Source organism: Amblyomma maculatum, chromosome 3 (assembly GCF_055883805.1).
Source record: "Amblyomma maculatum isolate TAMU_Amacu chromosome 3, ASM5588380v1, whole genome shotgun sequence".
In the NCBI taxonomy this organism is placed as follows: Eukaryota; Metazoa; Arthropoda; class Arachnida; order Ixodida; family Ixodidae; genus Amblyomma; species Amblyomma maculatum.
The window spans coordinates 37,039,967-37,055,713 of NC_139346.1; the positions used below are offsets into that span (position 1 = coordinate 37,039,967).

Genomic DNA, 15,747 nt, shown 5'->3' on the forward strand with positions numbered 1-15,747 from the left:
GGGCAAGGTGCTTTGAAAGAAACATTTCTTTAGCACTCTAAATGTCGAGCAGTCACCTAGTTATGCAAATAAAAACTGTGCGATTATTATCAGAACAAGGGGTAGACAATAAACAGTTTTGACAAAAACTGACTTCTCTACGTGTCATTGCGGCTATCAAACCTGTTTATCCTGGAAGTAAACATGGTCAAGCAAGGAGCTGCGAAAGAGAAATAGTTAAGCCTGGGTGAAGCTTACTGCTTCTAACAAACAATGGCTTTGCACGGAAGAGAGCAACAACAATTAGCAAAGTAGCGATTGTACCAAAGCGACAAGAGGAAAGCACTCAAAAAACGTGATCCGCGAAGATCGTAGGATGGCCTGCCAATCTGCATCTGGTCGGCAACAGTGTTACGGCCGGCTCTTGCTTGAATTGCTGGATTGCAAAACAGCGCAGTTTGAAAAGCTTGGGTCGTTACATTAAGATAAATCAGATGCTTTTGCATGCTGGTTAGACATTATCGGTGCAGCGTATACTCGTCCTTGTCGTATGCGCTTCACAGATAATACATTAATATATATGGACGTCAGCGACCATTCAGTTTGTTTCAAAACGACGCCTAACGACGCCGTCAATGCTTTGAAATGCCATGCGACGAAGAATCTCAAACGCCGAAGGCCGACGGACGACACAGCAAGACATAGCCGATAAGAAGACTTATTCCCTTCATTGGAGCGTGGGATGATAGCTTGCTCATAATTGTCTTACGATGTAGACGAGTGAATAAAAACCTACCGGAATTACGAAACAAGCACCAGGTTGTAAGCGCGTACATAAAGACTAGTGCCTAGCAGAAAACGGGAACGTAAATACACACTGAGTAGTTTCTCCGCTGCACTGCAAAGTGGCGCCTCTGCTCAATATTGCGGCCAATATGTCCTTCACGCATGCCTTGCAAACAAATATATCGGATATTTGCCAAGTATAGCTCGCTTAGTGGCCTGGTTAGAGCAATATGATTTGAGTGACGACCTAAACAATGAAGATTCTGTCTACTCCCCTTTACCACCATCCATGGCCATGAGCCTTCCCATTCAATAAAGAACATTCAATCAATCAATCAATCCGATCTGGGCTCCTCGTGCATGATGACAGGCATATGGAAGGTGCAAAATGTAAACCCGAACTTTTGAAGGGGGGAGCATTCCTGCATTAGATTTTGTGCGTGCTTTAACTAGAAAGCCCACAAGAGCCATTTTACGACTTTTGGATAGTATCAGATGATGCACACAAGGAAAGCTTACAAAATTCAAGTGCCTGATTACTGGAAAGAACATTACTGCGACGATGGTACTTTTTTCGAAGCGTTTCGTTCTGGGATGCTTTGTTGGTATTTATGTGCAATAATTTTATAGTGAGCAGCTATTTAGACTCCGGCTGTGATTGCGGTTACGTTGCAAAAGCACGGCGTTTTTCGATGTTTGAGCGTTACCTACAGGTGTATTTATCGCAATATTAGAAGGTTAGCCTGGAAAAGTGCGCCTTGATGAGAAGATTTCGGGGCACTCCAGGTGCTATGACTCACACTACTTGGGCGTACGGTCGCCTACAAAGTAAAACTGATCAGGCAAAAGGAACCATATTTTTCTGTGACGCACTGCACGAGCAAAATGCGCATGTATACAACCTAGGTGAATGTACGCCTTCCGGAAGACCAGCCGAACCTTTTTGATGTGCCTTTCTGCAGCAGCACAGAAGACACAGCACACTGTTGCCACTGACCCGTGCTTTGTTTTACTTCAAAAGACTATTATTACCCTTGCCTTCACCTATCGACAGTCCTAGGCATTTATTGGTTCCGCGAGACCACAGATGTAAGGCTGTGTAGCAAGCACTGTGTGAAGAGATGTTATCTCAAAACGATTCTGTATGCCGAACAAAACCAGCGTAATAGTAGACAACAAGGCATTGATCTGATTAGAAAGGTAGGTTTAATTTTGCCTGTAGGAATATTGCAAAGCATTATTTTGTCTTCATTTCTAAACCGCGTTGAACTACTGCTAACGTTCCTTTAAGAGGATACTAAACGCAGCTTTACCACTGTCGTGATGTCAACGAAATTCAACAGTACGACAGTTCTTGACTTGGTTTCTCTGACGCTTATTATAGATGCGGCACATCAGTGATATGGTACACCTAATAGCCAGCCAAAGACTTTAACCACGTAAGGGGCAATCGTGTAACGGCGATGTCGATTTCCACGCTTAACAAAACTATCTTTAAAATTGCAGTCACGCTAATGAATAATAATGAAACATTCCGTTCGGGTGGCCGGAATAGCGCACTCCCTCTAGAGTGCCCGAAAAGAATATGCACTCGTATTGCAAGGAACGTACTGAAATACTGCGATGCCATTTAGAGTCGGGAAGAAAAGCTAGAGCTTGACCTTTCGCAGCCATTTGAGCGGTTCACAAACCAGTGTTTTTCTGTATGATAAAATACTGCAGTGATGAGAAAAATATTTTAGAGAGTGTTAAAATGCATTATGAGGATCGTTAAACGCAGGTCATCTTCAAAAAATACTTCATTTAGAGAGTGCCACTTCAATCATTATTCAGACAAATGTCTCATACCTCCTTTGTGTTTTGTCTCATCTGCGAAACCTTTCTTACCGTACACATCCGAGGTGCAAACATACGTGGATAGGAACTGCACGCCGTGGAAGTTGAAATGCTGGCTTATGCAACGACGTTGCGAGCTGTGATAACAGCGAAAGCTTGCTCTATGTTGTGTGCCCTGCTAAACGGTATTGTAAGTACAAGGATCTACAGATAAATTTATAAAGAAAAAGTGATGGCATAGACACCGGGTCGGGGCACACGCAGTTTTGACTTATGATGTGGGCTACTGTAGCTGCGCTATATCTAAGGGTGCCCCTACAGCACTATCGGGATAAGACGTAGTTCTGGAGCAAACAAGCTGATATGATGAAGACAAAGCAAACACGCGGCAAGGCCGGGTATAATCAGCACTTGAACGAGATGCAGCATGCATATTTTTCTGATTGTCAAGGTTTCTTATACTGCAGTGATGTTCATGTCACGCGCAAGCGTTCAAAGAATGCATCGTGTGTTTGCTACCGGTATATGTCATATCTTTTAATCAGTGTAAAAGTGACTGAGTTTTATCCAGACGTTTCTGTGTCCTTCAGAATACTGTGTGCACGTATTCCAGTATTTGGTCACTTTAAGAAAGGAATACCTATTCGCAGACTTATTTGAGACCACGATGCCTACACCTTTGTATTGGAGGATGCATTGCGAGGCCCGATAAAAGATGCGCTGCAGGAAGTCAAATTCATGCAGTATATTCTAATCTTTAAACATTATTCTTCCAGCTGCATTTTAACAACTTTTCTGCTCAGGTATTGCATGAGCTGAAAGGAATCTTCGTAATGTGAATGACTAATTGCTGGTTGTGAAAATAAAAACGTGACTGTTGAACAACCCTTCATTGATTGGTGGGCGGCCTTATTTTAGGACGATATTCTACAGCGCATATCTGATAAATGAACTTCCCATAACCCCTTATGCAATTCGCTGCATCCTGATTGAAAGAGATGAGGGCATAGTGTTCTGTGTTTATGGTCCTATTCGTTCAAACTTTGAGAAAGAAGAGAATGGCTGTTCTGTCGGGCAGATGTCAATGTACGTTCAGAATGTGCTTTATTGACTGTGTTAGGTTCAGTAGAGAAATGTAACGTGCCCCAAGCGACCGCCTGAGTAGGTGAACATTATTTATGACCTGGCACGCCTGAGAATGTTTTAATAAAACCACGTACTCCTGAGTGGCGGTGATGCTTTGTCCGTATTGATCTACGTTTTGTAGGCCGTACACAGCAAAACAAAAAAAAAATGGAGCGCGGTGCACTGGCGTAAAGATCCGCAGTGGTCCGGGTTTGAATCCTGGGGAAAAAAGGAAAATATTTCAATTCGTTCCTAATTATTATCCGTGTCATTTAATATCGCATAAATCAAAACCCAGCCGTTTCGTTGTCCCCAAGCAACCGTGTCAGCAAATAAAAACAGACAGCCTGTACTGGAAATCTGCATAAATTTAATACCAGATATTTACGTCGAAAAGCGAGGAGAAAATGAACTCCCCTCTTATGCAACACACTTTTAAACCGAGGCAAGAAAAAAATAAATCACATGGGCAAGCAAAATGCATAGCTGTGATAGTCAAAAGCTGAAAAGGAAGCAGACCAGAACTGGCTGCCTGCCCAGAATATCTAGGGCTAGTGTCCTTTGCTTTCCTGCGTTTAAGCTGATTTGTTGTGATCTCATTTGCGTGATAAAAGTGCGTATGTGGTTTCAAAACAAAACGTACCTAACAATTCAGTCATGTAAACTTAAAGCACGTTAGATAGCCTTCGGAACGCCTCGCACATATTGTTACTTGAAATAGCACGCCTGCGCTGTGCGGCGATGCCTATATTTTTTGTCTCGATTTTCTCAACGCTATAAGAGGTTTTCTTTCGTTAAAAGGGTCTTTTTTGGGATTAGAAGCCTATATTCCGTTCATAAAAACCAACTTCATTTTTCTCTTTAAAGTCACTTTAAATCGTCGCTTGTTCGGAACCTTCATGAAAAAGTTCCACACTACCAATCATCATCATGCTCCGATGATCCGATGGGTTCTGATTCATGTAGAAATACCTTAATCACGTGTGCACTGACTTCCCACTATATCAGGCTTTCTCAATAGCCGTTTCACCATAAAGAGATGTTGCTGCGGCTGAGGCACAGTCCCAACGTGTACACGCAGTGGTGAGAATTTAAGTGGGCTCCTAACTTTGAGGCTCTATCGGTTTAGAAAATGGTGTTCGGTCGAAATATATCGAGTGCTTTCGGCAAAGCACGCGAATTTCATTCGAGAACTTAATATTCAAAGTGAGGTACCACGTCAAAGCACTGCCGGAGACCGGCAAGGAAAGATCATCTTTGCTTGCCTTATCTAAGTATTCCCAGGCACCTGATCTTGGTTTGAGTTGGGAAAAATATTAAAATCCAATAATTAAAAACATCACCAGAAATTGAATGGGGCTTACCTGATTTTCATCCCACACCTGGTTAAATACAAACAATCACCGAACACCTAACCAAGGGATCAGTATTTCGATTCCTCTAAATCGTACCCACATTCCTGAACATCCCCGAAGAATATTCATGTCGGCATCCACAAACAACAATGGCAGCAATGATCTCAATGTCCCTCAGCTAATGGACCGCGGAGCGCACCCACATACAGTGAAACTGAGTATCATACCAGCAGCAGATTTTTTCATTTATTTCTAATCTGTATAACGGAAGTCAAAAGGTGTACTCGATGTGTCGAGGGCTTCAAATGTACGAATACACCTCGATGGCACATTTTTGCAGGCCTATGTGAAAAACGTACAGCTATTCATTTCTTCTGCGGGCATCAATAATTAGAGATAAATAAAAATGAATACTCTACTCCTAGAGAAACGTGCACAGAATATGCTAAACATCAGCCACATTGTTTTGCCTTCGTGCAAAATACCAGCAACAGACAGCCATTTGCGGCGTGTAATAAAATGTACGAGGTCTAATAATTAAATTTTTAGGAGTTAATCAATTATACTGTTCAATACAATATTTGTGCGCATGCGTAAAAGTGTAACAAAATGTCTACTCTCATTCACTATACCAGGTCCTAAACAAAAAGGTACCTTGTGAGTGAGGCCAGGACAATGGTGAAAAGGCGAAAATGTGGAGCTAGCTAGCGCTCAAGGTAGATGCAGCATGGTCTATAGTGTAGCTTAAACAAATGCCCGTACGTTCAAAAATTGAATGCTTTTTGTTACATTCATTGGAACTGGAAAGTACACAACCGACAGAGGCGGGCCGTGCGGCCACATTCCAGTGCAGCCGTGGGGCGTTCGGTCGTGAAGTTACTTGCTTATCCGTAAACAAGTGTATGCTTTCTATTAGCTTATTTGCTGGAAACTTAAATTCATTGGTTCAAAAGAGCATCGCTTGGATTACGAGGAAAGAAAAAGGAAAGCAGGAATTTATTTACTGTAAGAATAATGTGAATAAGGCAGCGAAATGATGTAGCAAAAGATATGAAAAAAAAAGTGAATCTACATTCTCGTCGCTTGAAAGATATTCATGAAGGAACTATATACTATGCTGTTTTATAAATTTAGCGCCACACTGCCGGGACGAAATTGTTCCGCAGCAGTTGTTCCGCGGCCGCGCTTCGATGGAGGCGAAACGCAGCATCATCCATCCCTGAGCTGTGCGATGTCGGTGCATATTAGATTCCTAGATGGTCGAAATCCTTTTGGAGACCTCATACACCATCCCATTCACCTTTCTTTCACCCACTTCTTCCATTCTCTTACGGCAAGTTTCCAGATATCCACGGAGAGGTAAGACAGGTACTGCGCCGTTCATTCCCATCATCATCATCATCATCATCATCAGCCTGACTATACCCACTGCAGAGCGAAGGCCACTCCCATATTTTTCCAGTTAACCCGGTTCTGTGCTAGCTGCATCCACTTGACCCCTGCGAACTTCTTACCCTCATCCGCCCCCCTAACTTCCTGCCGCCCCCTGCTAAGCTTTCCTTCCCTTAGAAACCAGTTTGTTACCCTAAGCGACCATCGGTTATCCTCTCTTCGCACTACATGTCCTGCCCATGCCCATTTATTCTTCTTAATTTCCACTAGACTGTCGGTAACTTGAGTTATTTCTCTGATCCACTCTGCACGCTTCCTATCTCTTAATGTTACCCCTACCATTTTTCGTTCCATAGCCCTCTAGGTCGTCGTCAACTTGAGCAGAACCCTTTTGGTTAGCCTCCACGTTTTAGCCCCATGGATGAGTATAGGTAAGATGCAACTGTTGTATACTTTCCCCTTGAGCGATACCGGTAAGCTGCTAGTCATAATCTGTGAGTGCTTGCCAAATGCGCTCCATCCCAATCTTATTCTTCTTGTTATTACCTTTTCATGGTCCGGATCTGCGGTTACTACTTGTCCTAAGTCGACATATTCGCGTACTACTTCCAGTACTTCGCTACCTAATGTAAACTGCTGTTCCTTCCCGAGGCTGTTGAACATTACCTTAGTCTTCTGCATATTGATTTTCAAGCCTACCTTTCTACTTTTCCAGTGTAGGTCATCAACCATTATTTGCAGTTCATCACCCGAGTTGCTTAGCAAGGCAATGTCATCAGCAAATCGCAGTTTACTGAGGTATTCTCCATCTACCCTTATCCCTAACTGCTCCCATTCCAAGTCTCTGAACACTTCCTCTAAGCAAGCTGTGAATAGTACTGGGGAGATTGTGTCTCCTTGCCTAACACCTTTCTTTTCCTACACATCTGTTTAAAATTACAGAAGCTGCTAGTCTAGTGACTGTTATCGGATGGTCCGTGGTCTGTTCTAAAGGTTATTGAGATTAGAAATGCTGCGCTTTATATGGAGTAGCTGAGCTTCCGCTACAAAAATGTCACTTCCTATGAAGTAACCCTCCCGAAAATGCCTAAGCTACTGGATATCAGCCGAAAGCAATCGGGCAGCATGGCTCATTATAAGCAACTGCAGCAGAAATTCTTGCAGAGCGCAAATTAACTGATTTTTTGAAGCGGAGGACACTTGCGATAATCAATCTTATTATTATTCTCGCAGCTAATGGCCATGTATTCTACCTCACACAGCCTTGGCGTGTGTTCCGGCCACTGAGCAGTGCTTGCAATTTCAAGCTCATCATGCAGATACAAACCTTCTATTCATCCATCATCTCTTAATTACACCAACTAACATGTTGCGCCTGAACAAGTCAATTTAACCTCTAACGGTGATCATTTAACCAGAAAGTACTTACCCCTTCAAATTTCACTTTTTGTGCTTGCCCGGCGAGATGTTCCTGGTTCTTGTTTGATTGGTCCCGTTTTCTCTACAATCGTAAACCTGTGACTTGGTGTGCTTGTTAGCATTGCATATCCTTAGCGCATAAATACAGCTCGTATGATTTTCATCCTTCGTGGTAATTCCTAACCTCCGATCGTATTTAACCATCTGTAAGGGTGAAATAAATTATTTTATTACCCTACAATTACAAAAACGACTGGTGATATAGCGAGGTTAAATGAAATGCCCATTATGGGCAGTTGTACCTGCGTTTTAACTTCCGTTTCGATTTTGCGTAGCAGTTACTCCTCTGCATACAGTGATAATATACCAATTATATGTACACCACCCGACGCGGATATGAATCCCTACATTAACCATACCTTGCAAGCGTTACTGCATGGAACAATAATAGCTTGTCCGGGCACAGATCCAATGGTTCCAATGAGGTAACAGGAACCTCGGAAGTGCTGTCCAAGTGAGAAGTCCTTGCCAATTCTGCGAAGACACATGAAGTTATTACGTCACACAAAACGGCGGCTGTGCCCGTCCATCTCATCTGGTATCTGTTACGTGAGATAGGAGTGCTCATGAGGAGAACCAGAAAAACAAACTGAAAAATTAAAACAAAAATGTGTTAGTTCTAGCAGACTGAAATAGGAATATTGAAGCATGTGTAGTGTTGCACTTGTTGTATGGCGCATTACGACATGCTTTCATGCGCCAACACTGGGATAGAAAAGCGAATGTTCTGCTAATTGACTAGTCTTTTTTAAATGTTACACATACCATGTAACAGTTCTTTTTATGAATTTATAAACTGCGTTGAGCTTACAGCGGTGGCTTCTAGTTTCTAGAAAATTATGTTGGATAAATTTTTGTCTATTGCTTTACTTTTTCAGTTTGTCTAGGTTTTCGCATGCAAGCAAGGTGTGAATCATTGTGAGCATTTTCGCACAGTTAGCCAAGCGGTTCTGTTTGTGAGGTAAACAATCTATAATGGTAAACCTATCTGCAATAAATGAATCTGTACAGCAGAAACAAAAATGCAAGGGAGGTCCAGACTGAACTTGCCTTTATTCGCTTTGTGCTGGCTGTACCTGTGGGTGTATGTTGTTGATCTTACATTGCTGATTAGCGTTTCAGTGTTAATTTATTCTCAGCCCGTGACATGCTATACTTTAATGGATCATTTAAGTCCTCCATTTCACCATTTGGGGTTCACCAAGCACGCGTGATAAATATTCCGTCGCCGTAGCACCAGACCGAGCACAATCTGGCTTTTTATCGATGTTTTAACAGAAACACGTTACATGTTCCTTTTGGCGGAAAATGGTCTATCGGCGCCGTACCGAGACAGTCTGCGTTGCTTTAAAAGCGGTGTAGTGTCTGAGCAAACAAATATCACTAAATGGAAGATTGGTTGGCCCAGCACTGTGAACGTCCCTAAAACCTACGCGTTTCAAAGTAGACACGTTATCCCTACTTCACAGTACAAGGCTGCCGCGCAGCACGAGTACGGCAGCCCTAGTTGCCACACAATTCTGGTGGTTGTTGTTATAGTACGTATGCTGCCTCTAAGTGATGGCTGCCAGTCTTCACTTCATAGCGCGCAGAAAGTTAAAACGTGTTTTATTTTTGTAGAATTATGTGTCAAGTCGTGCGAAAGAAGACATTCTTATTCCGATTTTGTGAACGTGTTTGCATGATAGCGTTATTTTGAGGTGAGAGCAACAAAATGCGCGAAAAATTAACAATGAGGGCCACTGTTCACTTTCTGCAAAAGACTGGCATGAGAATGTAGTGCTATCGGAGATTATATCTCAGCTGAGATATGTCGTTTGTCTATGTCCAAAGATCAAGTACAGGGTGTTGACGCGAAAGCACGCGTCAGAGATCTTGCGCCAAGCTCTCGCACTCCGGATTTCCGATTTTGGCGCTTGTGGATATAATCTCTGTGAACGAGGAGAGTTGGGTACAATAGAACTTCAGCCCAGCGATTTCCGCCCATAGCGTCGCGGAAAAGCGAATCGACCTCCCGCAAAATTGCTGCAAGAAACCCCCCATGTGAGAGTTGGTTTATTCACAATTATAATTTGCGTAAGCAGGAGAAGGCTTTTATTATTCGCATGCGTTCTACTTATATTTTTTAAATTCCATGTGCAAGGATTGTTCTGCTAATCTGTTCAATATTTTGTCACAAATTTTTTCGTTTTTATTTTCGCAACTATAATCACCGCTGGCAGGTGAGTAAACCCCGACTCAAAATGGCCGAGTTGCTCTGTAGCCCGAAAACGTGCTCCAAACATTGCAGCTTCTACGCAGTGTTCACTCGTTTTTTGTAAACCCCTAGCATAATTGGATGAGAAAAAAAAATAATTACTCTTTCTCTGTTTCCTCTAGGGATGCATTCAAACGGTTCTGCTGTCTGTGGCATCCTGAGAAATTTCTGACATCAGAAATGGCGCTATTCAGAGGCTAAGACGTTTGCTTCTAGCTTGCACTACATTCAAGCTCCGCTTCTGGGTACGTGCCAAAGCCTGTAGCAGCCGTAGGAGCGCTTATAGCATTTATCTTTGAGTTCGGTCAGATACGATGTTAAAAGCATTTCAGGCACCGGACGCCGCATTAAAAGTATGGCTGCTCTGTTTTCCGGCATATGGAATGGCAGCTAGCACAAAACATCATTTCTGGTCCGCATGTGATTAACTTTGGCTCAACAAAGATATTGAATGGAGGCAGTCGCAGTATGTCACACATTAGTGCCATGCTGATATGCATGACGCTAGTGTTCCGGCATACCACTGATAGATTCCGACATATCGCTGGTCGCACACGATCATGAGATCTTTGTTTGCAGGTGCAAGCGCTTGCTGTCCAGTATTAGGAACGAAGCATGCAAACAACTCGTATAGTAAGATAAAGTCGATAAGTAAGTAACATAGAGACAAACAGTAGTTGCAAGTTGTAGTCTTTTCACGTGTAGTGCACTTGGGCAATTGTGCAAAGAATGGAAGTCTCCTTATCACTGTCTTTCTAATTATTGATGTTTTACTACTGTGCCGGAATACTCGGGTTCGATCCCGACCGCGGCGGCTCCGTTTTCATGGAAGCGAAACGAAGAGGAGTCCGCGTTTTTGCGATGTCAGCGCTCAGCGCACGTTAAAGATCCCCAGGTGGTCGAAACACTCCGTAGCCATCCACTACTCCTCTTCATTCTCTTTCTACTTTCACTCCCACCTTCCTCTCTTCTCTTACGGCGCGGTGCAGGTGTTGGTTGGTTGGTTGGTTCACGCGAAGGGAAAGGCGCAGTATCTGTCACACTTGCTCTGTGGACACCTGAACCGCGCCGTAAGGGAAGGGAGGAAGGTGGGACTGAAAGTGGAAAGAGAGAAGGGGGAGCCGTAGTGGAGGGCTGCGGAGTAATTTCGACCACCTGAGGATCTTTAACGTGCGCTGACATCGCACAGCACACGGACGCCACTTCGTTTCGCCTCCATCGAAACGCAGCCGCCGAGGTCGGTTTCGAACCCGGGAACTCCGGCACAGTAGTCGGGCGTCTTACCACTGCGCCACCCCAGCGGGGCTGCAGGTGTCCACAGAAGCAAATATGGCATATTGAGCCTTTCCCTTCCTGTGAACCAATTATTATTATTTATAATATATTAATATTTATTATTATTACTATTACAATGTTGTCTTTCCAATTTTTAATTTCAATGTTTGCTCTAAAAACACAAAGCGCTTTTACAAGAATCAACGTTTTTTCTACAGCTGAGAGATACTGACCATCGGAGGGATTGCTTAGTATTTTGCGGCTACAGAGGTTATACAAGAAAAAGGAACTAGCATAAAATTTGTTCCTCTTTTTATTACGTACCACATACGAGCGCGAAGGTTATCTTCTATTCGTGATGCGCAAACAATATGGTAATAAATGCCATAAGATGATGCTTTGTTGCAGCTTTCTCTGCTTGCCACTGATCTAAAGTTTGTCGTCTTATTAACTCACATCATAAGCGATTTTTACCTTTAGTACTTTTGAATAAACATCTTATAGTTATTTCAATTAAGGAAATAACGTGACCTACATGCTACCTAATTTCACAGGAAAATAAGCATCCCATAAGGGAGCTTTTTGTATTCGGAAACACTGCAGGTAAAAATACTGAAAAGAAATGAAATGAAATGAAATGAAAAGAATTTTGAAAAAACCTCTAGAAACTTTCGATGTCTTAAAAGTAAAACTTCTCCGAAAATTCGGCAGCCGCATTTGGATGAAGTTTATATGCAAAAATACTCTTAGCAATGCAATATACCAAACGTTAATAAACTCTATACGTTGAAATCAATCTGCCACTCTTAACTGCGGTGTCTGTAAGTCTCATTGTGCACGTCTTAAACCATCACCTTCACTTACCGTAGAAATAGAATGAAAGAAAATGCTGCTCTGATATTTAATTGATTCCGTTACTGTCCACAGCGGTCAGAGGCTTTATAATGACTTACTCCTGCCCTTTTTTGTTTTTTCAGAGTCCCTTCAAAAGTATGCAGCGTCGGGCGCCTAAGTATCAAATTATAGACGGGGTACCAAGATGCTTGAACATAGACCCAAAGATCTTGCGAGAAGTTCTTAAGTTCAGAGCGAGAAAGGGCGATGTCATGCAGCACACGTTTCCAAAGAGTGGAACACACTGGGTTCAGTACATCACGCAGCTCATCTTAAGAGAGGGGGAACCCGTTACTACGTATGACGAACTTGCCAGAGAGTGGCGCTTTTTAGAGTACATGGATACCAAGGAGTGGAAATCGACTCTTCCCTTGAGAACATTTTCGACGCACCTTCCTTTAACTAGAGACTTGCTGACTGAAGAAGGGAAGTACATCTATGTTGCCCGCAATCCCTGGGATGTGTGCGTTTCCTTCTACAAGATGGCCAGCAACCTCAGTCTGTTCGAGTTCCAAGACGGCACTTTTCCAGAGTTTCTGGATGTTTTTGTCAGTGGCAGTTTCGGTTACGGAGACTACTTCGAACACGTGGCCTCCGGGTACGCGCTGCGTGAGGAGCCAAACGTATTCTTTATCACTTACGAGGATTTGAAAAAAGACACCCGCAATGGGATATTAAAGCTGGCGCACTTCTTGGGAAATCAGTACGGCGAGGCATTAGAAAAGGATGAAAAGCTGCTCGGCCAGCTGCTGGACTGCTCAAGTCCCGAGTACATGCGAAGTGTGGTTGTCCTCAATCTTGTTGAAAATGCGAATCCTCAGTGGAATGATTTGCTTTCCCGGCGGAAGGTAACCTGCAAAGAAGGTTACGAGGGAGACGGAAATCGATACGCGTTTGTGAGATCTGCGAAAGTTGGAGGCTGGAAAGAGTACTTTACACCGGAACTCCTGCGACGAATGGAGACAAGGATTCGTGAAGCCGAGAAGTCTTCGTCTTTCATGAATCTTTGGAGAGACGTAAGAGAAGAGACCTTGCAACTTTTGTCTGATGGGTGCTAGAGCCTACCGACACAGCAAAAATGTACTCTTCAAGGCGTCACAGGGAATCCGACGCTAATGTATTGCTCTACTAAAAAGTCATTTTGTAGGAGGATGTTTTGCAGAGAAGAGTGCCAGTCAAGAATATACACACTTTTCTGCGAACAATGTAACGTATCAGAATGCCTAAGAACATGCGAATAACTTATACATACGCTGTCCGAGAGCAATAAAAAGTTTTTAATACCTTTGAATTGAGCTTTGTCTCTGCTTTCAGAATTATGTCGCCAGACGGCTATAATACTCTGTGCACAATAAGCATCTCTACGTGTCATCTGGGGCGTGTGGTGAGGGCAGCACCAACCCAATGCAGATAAGTGGAGAGTCATGGTGGTCATTTTTGGTGGGGAGGCGAAGTGCTCTCCATTAAAGGTGACAGGCAACTACCAGCGTCAAAGATGCACACTAAATATTTCTTTTCTGAGCAGTGACAGTTCTTATATCGGGCAGTGCAATTTTATCAGTGCGGCGCCTAATGCCATCGCATCATTGAGCGCTTAGAAGCACATAACCGGCGTCGTATTAAAACACAAAATGTTTAAAGAATGTGAAAGGGAGAATATCTGTGTGATGTTAACGTAATTTTTATTGTTATTTTTTAATACTTTATTGCTTTTGTCCAAAGGTGCATGCTGTTATAAATTATTCCGTAAATTTCTCGTACTAGTATTATTCCCCTTAGTTCGTCCCTTATTTCCTCTTATTTATTTCCCTCATGAGTCAAAGTGTTGTTCTTGAAATTGAACTCACATTTCAATTTCGCTTGTTAGACGTGTAGGTTTTTGTGTCACAGCGCTTCTTGTTTCAATCGTGGCGTGTTTAGTAACTTTGCGCACAGTGTGTCTGCGCGAACTATCATTAGAAAAAAAAAGCTAGCATTAAAAAAGCTTCGAACCTATGCGAGAATGAACAGATCCGCATCCCTGGCCTAGGCATGAGAGCTGAATACCACCTCCGCAGCCGATCACGTCTCATGTAAAACTGCAACACACTCTCGTGCTGTGCAATAAACATCGTCGTCTTCATCGAGTTGTACCTTCAACACACTTGCGCTATGCGATGAACATCGTCGTCTTGTGAAGTTTGCACTAATCCTTCATTTCACCTGAGTATATATGCCATATACTCACAAGCCGTCGAGCTGAGTGCGGCGAATGTCTGCCAGCGTGTTTTCGGGCGAATCCACGATGCGGCATAAGAGGACTCGCAATGTGTTCGCAATACAACACCTAGGAAGCCTTAAGAGCACCTTTTAATATTTTCCAGAATACTCCTTTGTGAAACATATATTTCTGCTGGCTGAAAGAATTCAGATTTCGGTATTAGAAAATTCCCTGTCTCGCGACCCTATTTGACTCAACCGAGCTGATAAAAATAAAATGTATTCTAGGAGTATGAGACCAGCTTAGGGCTGTTGAATGATGCCTAACCTAGTCTTCCCCTGAAAAATGAACTGGCTAAGCAGCAGAGGTGCATAAGCGGTTTCACTGATCCTTACCTGGGTGGGCATAGACCGGGCTAGGGCCGTATACACGGCGTCGATGCCCGGCTTGCGATTCACGCTGACAGAGAGAGCTACACTTGGGGCGATACATTTTTTCAGAAAGGTAGAGTGAAGCCGTGGTGCGCGGTGACAAAAATACTTGTGGTATATTGGGCCATTTAGTTAATTTTGCTCGTACTGTGTTTTTCTCTTTTTTTTTTTTTTTGCTGTGGTTAAGGCGCTTGGCTACTGAATATTGTGTGCGGTTCGATCGTGGCCCCCGTGACCCATTTCTAATGGGGCAGAAAGCATGTAGCTGCGTTGTTGTTACCTTGTAGGTGGGACGCAGACGAGCATTTTTGCTTTTTGTATTTGATGAAAGCGAACCAGTCCGGCCAGGAATTAAGCTCGCGAAATTCTGGTCAATACAAGATTGCAACCACCCCTTGTCATGGGTTCTACTGAAGAACGTTAAAAATTGTTTGTTTCATGTTTAAAAATATTTTTTTTTTGAATTTTACTTTACATTATTAACGATGATACCATTCCGGAGCAGTCCAGGACGCCGTGATGTTGAGCTGCAACTAACTGCCTGCTTCATTCTGTGAAGCCTGTCATCGAAAAAAATCCTCAAGCCATCGCCTGAAATCCTGCCTACTGCCTACATCGAGCGTCCACGTGCTGCGTCTGCCAGATACCAGCTGTGCCTGCGCTTTGCTGTTGGGCTGTTGAAGGGCCGTCGGCGACACTTTATCGTCCGCCAGTCAGCTGCGCTTGCGCAGCTCGAAG

The 15,747-nt window shown here is 43.2% G+C and overlaps 1 protein-coding gene across 1 annotated transcript; it reads left to right on the forward strand.

Annotated features, from left to right (window-relative positions):
- Positions 1–9,903: 9,903 nt before the first annotated feature.
- On the forward strand, positions 9,904–13,634 carry LOC146194535 (3-beta-hydroxysteroid sulfotransferase-like). The gene is made up of 2 exons (XM_084596075.1): positions 9,904–9,995; positions 12,462–13,634. Exon 2 carries the CDS (start codon positions 12,477–12,479, stop codon positions 13,434–13,436), a length of 960 nt encoding a protein of 319 aa, XP_084452201.1. The 5' UTR covers positions 9,904–9,995; positions 12,462–12,476; the 3' UTR covers positions 13,437–13,634.
- Positions 13,635–15,747: the final 2,113 nt, after the last annotated feature.